At 44.7% G+C, this 14,785-nt stretch overlaps 1 protein-coding gene across 4 annotated transcripts in view; it reads left to right on the top strand.

Moving 5' to 3' along the window:
- FANCE (FA complementation group E) overlaps positions 1 to 2,775 on the top strand; it is a 49,555-nt gene extending 46,780 nt beyond the window's left edge. For 3 of the 4 annotated variants that reach the window (XM_083173119.1, XM_083173121.1, XM_083173120.1), the window contains 2 exons: positions 65 to 190; positions 1,474 to 2,772. In XM_083173119.1, the coding sequence (XP_083029245.1) occupies positions 65 to 190; positions 1,474 to 1,584 (237 nt within the window). In that variant the 3' untranslated portion in view covers positions 1,585 to 2,772. Of the gene's footprint in view, positions 1 to 64; positions 191 to 1,473 lie in introns of all 4 variants that reach the window. The other variant, XM_083173123.1, reaches the window with a different exon arrangement.
- The last annotated feature ends 12,010 nt before the right edge of the window (positions 2,776 to 14,785 follow it).

Raw genomic sequence — 14,785 nt, 5'->3', positions numbered from 1 at the left:
TTACACTTTATTACTCAGACATAATTAGTATATTTACATTTGTCTTGTGTTTCTTTTCTCACAGGATAAATTATCTGCTTCAGAGTTTGATCTCCTACTTAACTTCCTTTGTGATGCTGCTGATAATTTTTCCAAGTCCGTAACATTTTCTAAATTACTATTGGTCATTCTAACAAGCAAACATGACCTGGTGAGAAGATTTTAGTTTATTTATTTATTTAAAGCAGTTTTAATATAATGTAGAACACTAAAGGCTGGATGCGGTTACACACAAGCCCTGTTTGTCAGATACAAAAGGCTGATTCTGCTCGCAGTATCTCTGTTCTGAGATTAAATGCACAGCTGCCTGAATCCGTTCAGGCATTTTCTGTGGCTAATTGAATACACCCCTAAAAATAATATCTGGACAGAATTGTTAAGGCCTTTCATAAACATAAATGGAATTCAAAATATATATTTATTACAAATAGTCAGTTAACTTTATTTTGTATTTATTATTATTTGTACACTAAGCTAAAAGGGAGCTATACCTATACATTCTAGTTGATTTAAACTAAAGTTGTTTTATTTATAGAGAGCGGTTTAGCAGATGTTCTAGATAGGATGTATATGACATATTCAAAAGTGCTCGTCAGTGCAAAAGAAACCACTAACCTAAAGGGTTGAATTCAGTTAGCTATTGGTCTTCTCATGGATAAGGGGGTGGGGGAACATTACCTAGGCACAAGTGGCGCTGCAATGAAAGCAAAAATTGTAGGAATATGTGATTCAGTACAGATGTAGCCACAATTGAAGATTTGTTATGCCATAACTTTGGTTATGTTGACGTGGCGGTGCTCCCCTGAGAGTAAATTGGATACAATGTTGAGGAGAAGAAAAAAGTACTATTTGTTGGGGGCACTCTTTTAAAGTGGTCAAAATTCTATTAAAATTTAAACATGGACACACAAAGAAACAACAATAAACATAGAACATATATGTTATGTGCTAAATATATGTGTTAATCTACTCTATTAATCCCTAATTTGGTCGAATCCTGGGGATAACCAAAATTAATAAAGGTTACATTTTAGTTAATTTATTATTTTTCTGACAACTTTAAATGAGTGCCCCCAGCAAAAAGAGAGTACTTTTTTTTTGTTTTCCTCAACATTAATCTGGATTCTGTTAGCTACTGTATTGGGTGGTAACACATTGATCTTAGGGTAAGTACATACTTATGGGTTAGCCACTTGCAAGGGACTTTGGAAAGCCCTACTTATTGCAGATTTATGTTTGTGACTCAAGCTACACTTAACACAGGATGTAAATGAATAATCCCAGGCACTTAACCCAGGAACCACAAGTCCAAAAGTGCTATGGGTTATTGAATTCAGCTGACAAACACCAAATGGTGTTATATTATCAGTAGCACTATTACAATTGTGAGTGTGTCATATGTGTAATGTATGCTAAAATGGTTCACTTTTGCAGATTCAACCTAATCACATCGGACTTCTAACCAGCGCTCTTGAAAGCAACCAAACATTCATGAAAAAGTCTTTGCAAAGTTCTCTGAAGAAACTACAGAAAAATATCAAGTGATCTTTGTACATTATATAATTCTTTTGTATACCACTTTTATACATTATTGCCTCTCATAGCTGCCAAATGTACCCAGTTTTCATGGGTGGCCAAATGTTAAGCAGTTTTTTTTTTTTTTTTTATTAAGTAAATAAAACAATTGAATTCCCTATTTCCAAAATGACCCAAAAAATGTGTGTTCTTTATGTCTTATCAGTTAAGTAATGTACAAATATACTTCAAATAATTTTATTTATAATTAAGGTCCGTAAATGTGACGGTATTGAATTTTATGTTCTGAGGTCTGTCAAAGTGATGATATTATAAGTGACACACTTAGATTATCATCATAATAATGTCCCTGAAATTATTTTCTATGGCTTCATAAAGCAGTCCATTTATTGTCCATACTGTTAGGTATGTGTAAATATCATGTATAGAGACAGGATTATATGCAACATAAAAAGCTCGAAATATGCATGCAAATATGCATGAAAAATACTTAAAATATGCATGAAAAGCGTCAAAATATGCTAAATAAAAAATACAAAATAAAGTGAAATTTTATAGTTTTTTATTTAAATCAGCATACAATTAGTAAGTAGTAAATGACCCCCAGCAGTATACCCCACATAATGACCCCCAGCAGTATACCCCACATAATGCCCCCAGCAGTATACCCCACATAATGCCCCCAGCAGTATACCCCACATAATGCCCCCAGCAGTATACCCCACATAATGCCCCCAGCAGTATACCCCAAATAATGCCCCCAGCAGTATACCCCAAATAATGCCCCCAGCAGTATACCCCATATAATGCCCCCAGCAGTATACCCCACATAATGCCCCCAGCAGTATACCCCACATAATGCCCCCAGCAGTATACCCCACATAATGCCCCCAGCAGTATACCCCACATAATGCCCCCAGCAGTATACCCCACACAATGCCCCCAGCAGTATACCCCACATAATGCCCCCAGCAGTATACCCCACATAATGCCCCCAGCAGTATACCCCACATAATGCCCCCAGCAGTATACCCCACATAATGCCCCCAGCAGTATACCCCACATAATGCCCCCAGCAGTATACCCCACATAATGCCCCCAGCAGTATACCCCACATAATGCCCCCAGCAGTATACCCCACATAATGCCCCCAGCAGTATACCCCACATAATGCCCCCAGCAGGATACCCCACATAATGCCCCCAGCAGTATAACACACATAATGCCCCCAGCAGTATAACACACATAATGCCCCCAGCAGTATACCCCACATAATGCCCCCAGCAGTATACCCCACATAATGCCCCCAGCAGTATAACACACATAATGCCCCCAGCAGTATACCCCACATAATGCCCCCAGCAGTATAACACACATAATGCCCCCAGCAGTATACCCCACATAATGCCCCCAGCAGTATAACACACATAATGCCCCCAGCAGTATAACACACATAATGCCCCCATCAGTATAACACACATAATGCCCCCAGCAGTATAACACACATAATGCCCCCAGCAGTATAACACACATAATGTCCCCAGCAGTATAACACACATAATGCCCCCAGCAGTATAACACACATAATGCCCCCAGCAGTATAACACAGATAATGCCCCCAGCAGTATAACACAGATAATGCCCCCAGCAGTATAACACAGATAATGCCCCCAGCAGTATAACACAGATAATGCCCCCAGCAGTATAACACAGATAATGCCCCCAGCAGTATAACACAGATAATGCCCCCAGCAGTATAACACAGATAATGCCCCCAGCAGTATAACACAGATAATGCCCCCAGCAGTATAACACAGATAATGCCCCCAGCAATATACCCAACATAATGCCCCCAGCAGTATACCCCACATAATGCCCCCAGCAGTATAACACACATAATGCCCCCAGCAGTATAACACACATAATGCCCCCAGCAGTATAACACACATAATGCCCCCAGCAGTATAACACACATAATGCCCCCAGCAGTATAACACAGATAATGCCCCCAGCAGTATAACACAGATAATGCCCCCAGCAGTATAACACAGATAATGCCCCCAGCAGTATAACACAGATAATGCCCCCAGCAGTATAACACAGATAATGCCCCCAGCAGAAGTGCACATAATGCCCCCAGCAGAAGTGCACATAATGCCCCCATCAAAACCGCACATACTGTAATGCCCCAGCAGAAACTGTGCTGTAAGTTACACTCACCGTTGCCATCAGTTGGTTGGGGTCAGTGTTCTGTCCAGAAGCACCACTGTTCGGGGCCTCCAGCACCCGTGTGGCACGCAGTGATTCCCCGCGTGTCAGCAGAGGTGGACAGCCTGTCAGCACGGCGGGCAGCCTGTCAGCGCGGCGGGTGTGGGATGTAGCTGGAAGAGCCTACAGTACACACTGCGGCGTATCAGCTCTTCCACCCACATCCCACCCCCCGCCGCGCTGACAGGCCGCTCAATCCATTCCTCTGATGGGCAATTCTGTCAGCCTATCAGCGGCGTTTCCTCAGATAAAGAAAAAAAAAGTCAGGAAGTGAGGGTGAACGCTCCGCGCCGACCGCGCTATGCCAAATATGCACCATCAGGACATTTAGGTCAGATATGCAATTTCTGCTGAAAATCGGGCAAATATGCAAATGCATATAATCCGGTCTCTAATCATGTACAATGGTGACCCTAACTCTCTTGCAAATTACTGTCCAAACTGTTCAGAGTACGTCCATAAAACTCCTACGAATGTAAGGCCCAACACACACTAGATGATATATTAACAATATGAGCAATAACTATGGCCCCTATTCTGGTTGGTGCAGTAATGTCCGCGTGCGGTCGGTCCGCCAATGTTTTGTGTCTGCGCATGTGCAGAGGCGTCTCTGCGCATGTGCGAACGGGACGCACGTCCAAATTCCGCATGAAATGTGTACACTACGAACAGGGGGTGGAGAGGGGTGTGAAGGGCTGTTTGGGCTCATTACCATATGTTTACACCCCGCGTTTCATGGGCGTTCCCATGCAAACGCTGGGCGTACGTATGGTAATGCGGTCGTGACGCACGTGTAGGGGGCGGACATATGACATTGCCGGATGTCAGCTGCCCGCCCAGATCCCTGCTTTTGCACGGAGAAATGCCCGTGTGGTCTGAGGTTGCGGGAGCTGCCTGACCACTCGGTCCTGCATTCGATGGTCTGCGACCATCGAATGATGGGGGAGGTTCCCTGAGATGGAGGAGGTGTATTCATGAGAAATACACTTGCGGTCCGTTCGGACAGCTTCTTAACGCATTCGGACGGAGTGAGCGATCCGTACGAAAGGCGGGGTTAAGGACGCACGGTCCTGGCTGCATATTCGGCTCCGTCCGCACAGACCAGAATAAGGCCCTATATCTTTAACAATATATTGTTCTTATGATCTAGTGTGTACTCTCAATATCATTGATGTCAGCATGTACGGATGAGGACCCAATGACCTCACTGAACAATATGTTTAACAATAGCGCTATATTGTTTGCCTGGGAATCGGTGGAAATCGTTTAATTATATAGTTTAGTGTGTATTGGGTTTAATTCATGCACTCTTATCTCATATATTCATAATGCTAGACTGGTCTGCACCCCACCCCCAAAAACACTGCAATAAATTGTTAATGCAGCAGAGAGGCTGATCTTCTGTGCTAAATGTCTGCTGCTCCACTCTGTAAGTACATTCAGTGGTGACCTGTATTCTGTTTTGTCCTAAGCAATCTAGGTTAGCACAGATCGCTCGGGTGCCGGATGACACTCCAACGTCGGGATCCCGACTGCCGGTGCTCTGACAGGGGGGATCCCAACTCACTGGGGCTATTCTCCCTTGTCGGGGTCCACGGGCCCCATAAAGGGAGAATAGAACCTGTAGCAAGCCACCGGGGCCGCAGCATGCCTGCATTGCTCTTCTTTGTGCTTGACCCCCTATCAGAGCACCGGCAGTTGGGATACTGACTGTCGGGATCCCCACTGTCGTAGGCGCATACCACACCCAGATCGCTCAGCACACATTGCTATGCACCAGCGACGTGTGCTGAGCGGTCTGTGCTACCCTTATGTTTGCTTATTAGCACTTGCTAGACGATCTTAGATATTTGGTGGAAGCTCTAAATATCTGAGCCAGCAATTACGATACGTGGGATTGCCATCGCTATGGGGTATACACGTGGATTTATCTGTGCTTAATTTCTAAGTGATCTAGACAGATCGATTTGAAAATAGGCTATTATCGCCCTGTGTGTATGCCCCCATAATTTGTCTCAAAATATATCTCAGCCTTAAGCTCTCCAATCTCTCCACTACACACATTACTTGCACCCATTCATGGTTACAGGGCTTTTTTTGGGCTGCACCTACTCTGTGGAACGCCCTCTCCTGCACAATAAGACCTTTCTTCTTTCTGACGCCTGGCTTCTCATCAGTGGTCATACAGATTTTATTAGGAAACCCATTATACATACTCTGAAGTTTCTACGTAAACTTTATGGAATGTAGACCGTCAGAATCCTGATGGATCCCAGAGATAAGTAAAGGGGTAAGGCACTAGCGCAATCCTAGCCTGCATCATGGGGCGGTCATGAATTAATTATTAATTAATTGGGGCGGTCATTAAGGCTATTGTGAGGGTTGTGGTAAAGATAATGTTTATTTACTTACCTATTTTATCTGCAGGAAGTTTGACTGTTGCGATGCCGTGGTCAGGATTTTAAATGTCAGGATTTCCTGGGCATCACGGATCATGTAATGGTCAGCATTACTGCCTTATAGCACTGAGGTCATGGGTTCGATACCCACCATGGCCCTAACTGTGCATAGTTTGGATATTCTCCCCGTGTTTACGTGGGTTTACTCCGGGTACTTCGGTTTCCTCCCATAATTCAAAAATATACTGGTAGGTCAATTGGCTTCCAACAAAAATGAACCCTAGAATGTCTGTCTGTGTGTGTGTGTGTGTGTGTGTGTGTGTGTGTGTCTGTGTGTGTGTGTGTGTGTGTACATGTTATAGGGAATATAGATTGTAAGCTCCACTGGAGCAGGGACTGGTGTGAATGTTCAACTACAGTATACTCTGTAAATTACTGCGGAATATGTATGCACTATATAAGAAACTGATAATAATAATACCCAACCCAGCATTATGTAGTCTCTAATGTACCATGGTCTGATTTTTACATTTACTGGTGGTTTTGCAATAAAATTCTGGATTTATTATTTTATTTTTTAACCGTGTTTTCTACACCACAGCAAAATCCTTTACAATTGGCCACAACAATAATAAAACAAAACTTGTTAATATAAGACAGTCATAGAGGTAGAAAGGCCCTGCTCACAAGTTTACGATTTATAGGGAAATAGGAAATTAGCATTCTAATCCAACAGATTGCAAAGGTTATTAGTGGGCTATATGATCTGTTCACCCAGCAATGTTGACCAGGTGTTTGGAAGACGTGAAAGGGAAGAAAGAGAAAATATGAGGATATGACTGGAATGTACAGTAGGGAGGTCAATTATTACGAATTTAGATTGAAGGATCAAACTGCAGCCAGTGTGTTGACTGGTATAGGAACCTGAACACTAGATTCTAATAGCGCTATACAATATGAATATGAGAACAGCTTAAATAACAGACCCTATATTGGCGTCAATGGTGACTCGTTTAGTGTGTATGGGGCTTAATACTTCCAAAGCTGTTGCTTGGAAATCTATCCCTTGTATCTACTTTCCATGTTTGCAATACAATGCTACTATAAGTGGATCCATTGAGGTGACCATATTATATAGCCCAGAAAGGAAACAAATCCTAGTTATTTAGAATCAATAGAGGATCTTGGAATCCTTAAAATGAATACCTCAAAACAATGCAACCAAGGAAATAAAAAATGACAGGCCTACATCTGTGCTCCTTGTTTATGTGGTAGTGCATGGGATTGCTAAAGTGGGTAACCAATACACTAGATTTAGGAGAGTCTAAAAAAATGTAAATAACAGGAAAGTGGTCAAAAGACACAATATAAGGCAAGGGAGGAGAGAAACACTGGAATGTAAAACAAAGGATAAATTGGTAAATTACACTGGGGAGTGAGTGGTGAGCTACGGATGAAAATGCTTGTGTGACACATACACACGTCTGAATAGTAGTGTACAGATTTACTTGACTGTTCTTTAGGCTGCTCACCTATCTCTGATTATACACCTAATAATTCTACAAAATCCATGATCTTCACTGCTTATTCCATAGAGGAAATGACGGAATTTTTTGGGGCGAATTCACCTAAATTTTTTTTTCATGAGTTTTATTTGCCCACCTTAAGCCTTTATTCTAACAAATCTGTGTATACAATAAGCCCTATGAAGGTGTGCTTTATGCATAAAAAGACCATTGTGATCCTGAGCTTATTGAGGGACTTACTGATCCATTTATTGCTGATATTTCCTGAAGTCTTGTAGGAGGAAGTGAGGGCCCGCACTGGATCGAAGAAAATAAATTTTCCTAAATGATGGGGAAAAACTGGCCTATTAAAGAAAAATCTCTGTGTAAGTCACTAACTACCGAGCTAAACCCGAGTGGAGAGTACCTGCTGAGAGAGTGCCGGCCTGCGGTCCTGTGTTGGGTCTGAGCTCCGGAGCGTGTACCCGGCTGGGAGAGAGACGGCGCGTGGAGCTGGGCGCGCTGCCTGGGGTCCTCATTCTTTGTTGATCCCGTCTCCGGCAGTGCCTGTTCGTGGAGCGGGCGCCGGGCTGTGACGTCAGACGCCGCCGGGGATCCCGAGGCGCTGCGGGTGAGAGCCGCGGCGGGCAGGAGAACCAGCGGTGCCCGGATACAAGGGGCTGCCCCCACGACTTCTGCTAAACCTTGCCAGACGCCTACAGTACCGGGCCCTCTGCCTAAAAAGCGCCCTACACGGCCCCTGGTTGCTGCGGGTGAGAGACGCAGCTCCAGGGTGGAAAACCAAAGTAAGGAGGAGATCGGCTGTTGTGGGGGGGGCTCCTACCTGGTGTCCAGCGGAGGCCATATACAAGAAAGTGTACCAGGTCCGTGTGAGAGACGGACGAGTGGGCAGATTCCTATACCCAGAGGACCGTTTCCTGAAATCTGAGGGGTTTTTGAACAGAGGCACCTGCTGAGAGACATACCCGTGGACAAAGTTCTGGTGGCGGTGGGTGAGTCCCTGTGGGTATAACCCACTCAACGTGCTCGGTTTACAAAGTCTGTGTACCCAGAAGGGTCAATTTATTGCTTGGGGAGCCCTGAAGTCCCCTGATAGTAGTTGTGGACTGTGTGTGCGGCATCTTACAGTGTTAGCCGGGCCAAGAATACTAAAGTCCAGAAATCTACAGCCTAAAAACGTGACTGTGTTAACGTGGGCCCGGAGGGTTTACCTGCCGTTGAATTTAACTTGTTGGTGACTCCTGACTATACCTGGTAAAGTACCAGCACATGACATTGTGTAAATACGGTTCTCTAGTCTTGGCTAAATATATCAATATCCAGAAACCTACAAAGTGAGTGTGAAACCGAGATACGCTGTGCAGGAGGGGCTACGAGTAGCTGAATTGTGCAGTATGGGTAAAACTGGGCAAAATACGGCGGCGGCCAGATTGGAGAAGTTTGCCCGCTCCCAAGCAGGCAGCAGCTCCCAGACTAGTACTCCTCTCTCTACCCCTACGAAGGAGAGTAAAAATCCACCTCCCCCAGAGGTAACATTACAACAAGTCCTTGAGGCTATCAACACCTGTGAAACTCGTTTGCTAGAACAAATAAACAAAGTTCAGTCTGATATCACACTCCTCAGGAATGATGCTCAAAAAATTCGTGAGAGAATGACCGAGGCCGAGAACCGCATATCTACAGTGGAGGACATTGTTGGCCCTTTACAGATTCAGGTTAAATCCGTCAGTGACCAAATGTCCGATATATGCAAAAAAATGTCCGACATGGAAGGTAGACTTAGACGGAATAATATCCGCTTCATCGGCTTTGAGGAACGTATAGAGGGCAATGCCCCTGAAAAGTTCTTGGAGGAGTGGTTATTCCAGATGTGTGGCAACAAGGCCTTCTCTGCCCAATTCGCCATAGAGAGAGCTCATCGAATCCCAGGCCGGCCTCCTCTCCCGGGTGGTCCTTCCCGTACTTTGATAGCGAAGTTTCTAAACTATAGGGACCGGGACAGTGTGCTGCGGCTGGCCAGGGAAAAGGGGGACTTTTCCTACAATGGAAGGAGAATATCGGCCTTCCCGGACTTTCCTTTAGATGTCCAGAAGGACCGTGCAAAATTTAAGGACATTAAAGGTCGCCTTAGAGAGTTGGAATTAAAATATTCCATGCTCTATCCGTCTAAACTGAGAGTGATAGCGGATGGGGCTACGAAATTTTTTTTCACTCCCGGGGAGGCGGCAAGGTGGCTTGATGCCACTTATCCGGGCAGGAAACAGGTGGCACTGAGCTAAAACCTTTAAATGAAATGTCCTGTTTATATTGTGGCAACATTTTGCATTTGTTTGCTTCAGCTTATCTCTCCTTTCTGAATAGAGAGAATTCTTGTGGCTAACCCTAAGGTTATCAGGACAACTGCTTTGGCAGTGCTTGGTACAAGTTGTGCTTGCAATATAAGGTCTGTAGGTAAATAACGTGGGGGTTTTGGAGTTAGATTATTGTAATTCTGTGTTGGGCGGCGGGGGTGCACGGGGGAGGGCGGGGGTATATCTCTTTGGTGGCCATTAGTTGATTGCTCTAGGAGGCTACTGTAACTTGAGATAGCTTAAAGGGGTGATTTGTGAGGAGTGTGGGTAGGGTTATAGGTATGCCAAGGGAACTGGTTATACAGGGTGGGGGTGGGGGGCGGGGAGGGATGGGTGTCTACGTTTGTTTTTGTTTTTGTGTATGTCCGTTCACAGCAAAATTCAGCAGAACTCGTTCCATATATTGGCACCTCAAGGGCCTAGAAAATTGGCTAACATGCCGGCAGCCTATGAAATATGAACCCAATGCTGGTCCACTGCTTATACATCAAAGAAAATGGCCCATCGGTAAAATCTGGTCCGCGGCCCTATTGGTCAAACTATTGTTTTTTTCAGGAAATATGGGTGTTAGGTGGATCCCTTGTGCAGATTAAATGGTTAAATTCTTGACCTGGAATGTCAGAGGTCTGAACTGTAGGGTAAAAAGGGCTTTGGTCTTGAAACAGTGCAGGAGTTTGGACTCTGATATTATTTGCTTGCAGGAGACCCACCTGCCTAAAGAGCGATTGGGTTCTTTAAAACGTCCCTGGATAGGGCATAGTTTCCATGCCCCCTTCTCTTCTTCTTCTCGGGGGGTTGCCTTGTTAGTTAAGAAATCAGTGGTTTTTGATAAAGGCTCAGTGAAGATCGATCCCGGGGGAAGATATATCTTTTTGGAGTGTGCAATTGACCATGTGCGATTCTGTATCCTCACAGTATATATCCCACCCCCGTTCTCATACGATGTGGTGAGAATGGCGGTGGAATTTGCAGCATCTTTTCCGGACAATATAGTGATTTGCTTGGGGGATTTTAATAAGGTACCTCAGCCTCACCTGGACAGATGGTATAGGCCTGATAAAGTAAGTCCTAGGGAAAGCAATAAATTTTCTGAGTTCATAGAGGAGATAGGGTGGAAGGATCCCTGGAGAATCAGGAACCCAGATTGTCAGCAGTTTTCCTGTTACTCTTCTTCCCATAGAGTGTTCTCAAGGATCGATTTGATTCTGGTCTCTGAGAATGCCCTTACCAAAATTAGGCATGTAGACTATAGGGCTCGGGGGATCTCAGATCATTCCCCGGTTATTATGGAGATTGATCTAGAGATCCAGACAGGGTTCAGATATTGGAAACTGCAGGCATATTGGCTACAACAAATGGGGGAACAGGGGGAGATGGAGAAAATGATAGTTGAATTTTTTGTAGGAAATGATGGGTCCTCTACAAATCTTGTTGTGTGGGACGCCTTTAAGGCATATTTAAGGGGGGTGTTTATCAAAAAGATAGCCTTCCTGAAGTTGTCTAGTAGAAAGAGGGCAGGCGAACTGGAAGAGAAAATGATTAGTCTTGAAAACACCTTCCTGTCTAATAAGACAGATTCAGCAAGGTTGCTGTGGCTGGCTGCCCAAAAAGAGTGGGTGGAGTTTCTCCAAGAGGTAACTTGCCGACGGCTTACCTCAGGGTCAAACAGGTGGTACGCTGAATCGGATCGGACTGGGAAATTCCTGGCACACATTATGAAACAAGAGAGCCCCTCTAATATTATTCCCCTGATCAGGCTAGAAACGGGCCAAGAGGTCACCAATACCCCTAAAATATCAGAACTTTTTTCTACACACTTTGAAGAGGTATATAGGTCTAAACTAAGTCGCAGTAATGAAGAAATTTGTCAATATCTGGCAGGCTTGGAACTCCCAAATCTGCTCTCCTCCTCAAGAGATATATTGGAGGCCCCCCTGACAGTGGAGGAAGTAATCGCGGCGATTAACTCCCTTCCAGGGGGTAAAGCCCCTGGCCTTGATGGCCTCCCTGGGGAGGTGTACCAGAAATACATTGGGAAGCTGGGTCCTCAGTTGCTGAGGGTTTTTCAATGTATGGAAAAAGAGGAGTGTATACCGCAGTCTTTGACAGAGGCTGCAATTATTATGATCCCCAAAAGTGGCAAAGATCTGACACGAGTTGACTCGTACAGGCCTATATCTTTGATAACATCAGATGCAAAGATATATGCTAAGATATTGGCAACTAGGCTTCAGAGAGTAGTAGATCAGGTGGTCCATCCCGACCAAACGGGCTTCATGGAAGGGAAGTCGACCATGATTAATCTCCGTAGAGCATATACTTATCTCCAGACCGAGGAGCTGAGGGGGTCGGATGCAGTGCTCGCGTCATTTGACGCGAACAAGGCATTCGACTCAGTCGAATGGCCTTTCCTGTGGAAAACTCTGCAGGCCTTGGGGTTTGGGGAAAAGTTTATAAAACGGATCTCACTGTTGTATCAAAACCCAAGGGCTCGAGTGACCATCAATGGGTTCACATCCCCCTCTTTCTCTCTCTCCAGAGGGACCCGCCAGGGTTGCCCTCTATCCCCTCTGCTGTTTGCAGTCGTGGTAGAGCCCCTGGCGTGTGCACTGAGATCAGCCCTGGGGGGCGAGAACGGGGGAGGGGGACCTAGCAGGAACCTAGTTTCGTTATATGCAGATGATCTGCTGGTGGGTCTATCAATGCCTGGGGACTTATCGGTGGTAATGCAACTCATACAAGAGTTTGGGGGATATTCCGGCCTCTCAATGAACTGGGATAAATCCAACTATATCCAGCTGGGAATTGAGGGTGCAATGAGCCTAGTGCCTGTAGGACAGTTAAAGAGGGTGGAAAAATTCAGATACTTGGGTATCTTATTTACCAGAAACTCAGGAGACTTTATCTCCCAAAATATAATTCCATATATTAGTTTATTAAAATCCAAATGCCGTAGTTGGTCCAGACTTCAGATATCTCAAATAGGACGGGTTAATTTGGTCAAAATGGCATTATTGCCTAAATTTTTGTATATAGTACAACATTCTCCAGTTTTTATTGGGGATGAGCACTTTAGGAAGATCAAGAGCATAGTATCCTCATTTATCTGGCGGGATAAAATCCCTAGAGTAAAAATGGATGTTATGAGTCGGGATAGAGATAAAGGGGGTATGGCCCTTCCGGATTTCAAAATATATTATATGGCCGCTCAGATGGTTCAAATATGTGCCTGGGTAAGGTCTGGAGAAGACTCAGCCGAGTTGCGAAGCCTTGTGGAGTGTGTGGATCCTGACTATACACCTCTTCAGAGATTGTTTGTGAGGGGGCTCCGGAGGGATCTCCCTCCTATAATCAGCCAAGCGGTTAAAATCTGGAGATGGTCTTGTAAACTAACAAAAGCAGTTGGTCTCGATCCGGACACTCCAATTCTTTCGCTAACAGGTATGGGGGACCTCAAGGAACAACAAGGAGGGTTAGTGTGGAACACCTACGGGGCCAATACTTTGGGCCATTGGTGTCAGGGAGGGGAGCTGAAATCATTTTCCCAGTTGCAGGCAGAATTTAGTATTCCTAAGGCAGTCTTTTTCAGATATCTTCAAGTAAGGAGTGCTATGAATGTTGGGGGCAAATCCACCAGGTGGGAGGTGGTGGAGGCTCCGTGCAAATCCTTCATTAAACAACTAGCGAAGGGCAAGCGCTTGTCTAAAATGTATCACTATCTACATTCATTTGTTCAGGCTGAGGATTTAAGGGTTCTACGGGAAAAATGGACCAAGGACATCCCCCAGCTTGATGTAACAGGCTGGAGGGTCGCCTTGGATGGCCCACGTCAGGCAACAAACTTAATGCGGACTCAACAGGTCCAATTCAATATTCTGCATAGGACCTATGTAACACCTGTCAGACTTAAAAAATTTGCTGGGGGTGGGTCTGATAGATGCCCGAAATGTGGAGAAGGGGATGCCACTCTCGACCATTTGCTGTGGAGTTGTAAGATGGTTAGCAGGTTTTGGGATGATATAATTGAAACTTTGGTCTTGATTGGTGTCCCTCGAAATGCCCTAAATAAACTGAATTTGGTCCTTGGGATATGGGCAGAAGGGACAGTCCCCCGGGAAATGAAACAGATGGCAAAAAACCTAGCGGCTCTAGCGAAGGTAATTATCGCACGTAGGTGGATGTCCCCTTTGGGACCCCTCCATGGGGAATGGGTTAATTTAGTTAACCAGACTAGTGAACATGAAAAGTACGTGTATGCATCCCGGGGTTCGAGTACTAAATATCTGGGTATATGGGGATATTGGAACCGGTCAGTAGACTATAGGGTCAATATCAGAGAGAGGGAGATTGTATAAGCACTGGTTTAGGGATCAAATTTAAATAATGTAATATTATAGTTGCAGATGTACATATGAGGAGATTTCCTCTCTTACACAGAATAAGGTATAATAAACTCACTAGTAATAGGGGAAAGAATAGAAGGGGAGGGTAGAGGGGTGGGGGGAAGGTGGGGGCGAGCGGGGTAGGGAAGAAAAAGGAGAGATAAAGGGAAGGAATTTACTTGTTTTCACTGTTATTTCACAAGATATTTCTACAGTAGGCACGTGATTTGAAATAGGTCCACATTTAAGCGCTAGAGGTGACTCTAGTGAAAATTGATGTAGAT

The sequence above is a fragment of the Crinia signifera genome, chromosome 2 (genome assembly GCF_055691185.1).
Source record: "Crinia signifera chromosome 2, ASM5569118v1, whole genome shotgun sequence".
NCBI classification, from domain to species: Eukaryota; Metazoa; Chordata; class Amphibia; order Anura; family Myobatrachidae; genus Crinia; species Crinia signifera.
The sequence above is the reverse complement of the archived record's forward strand: the minus strand, read 5'-3'. Positions and strand labels throughout refer to the sequence as shown.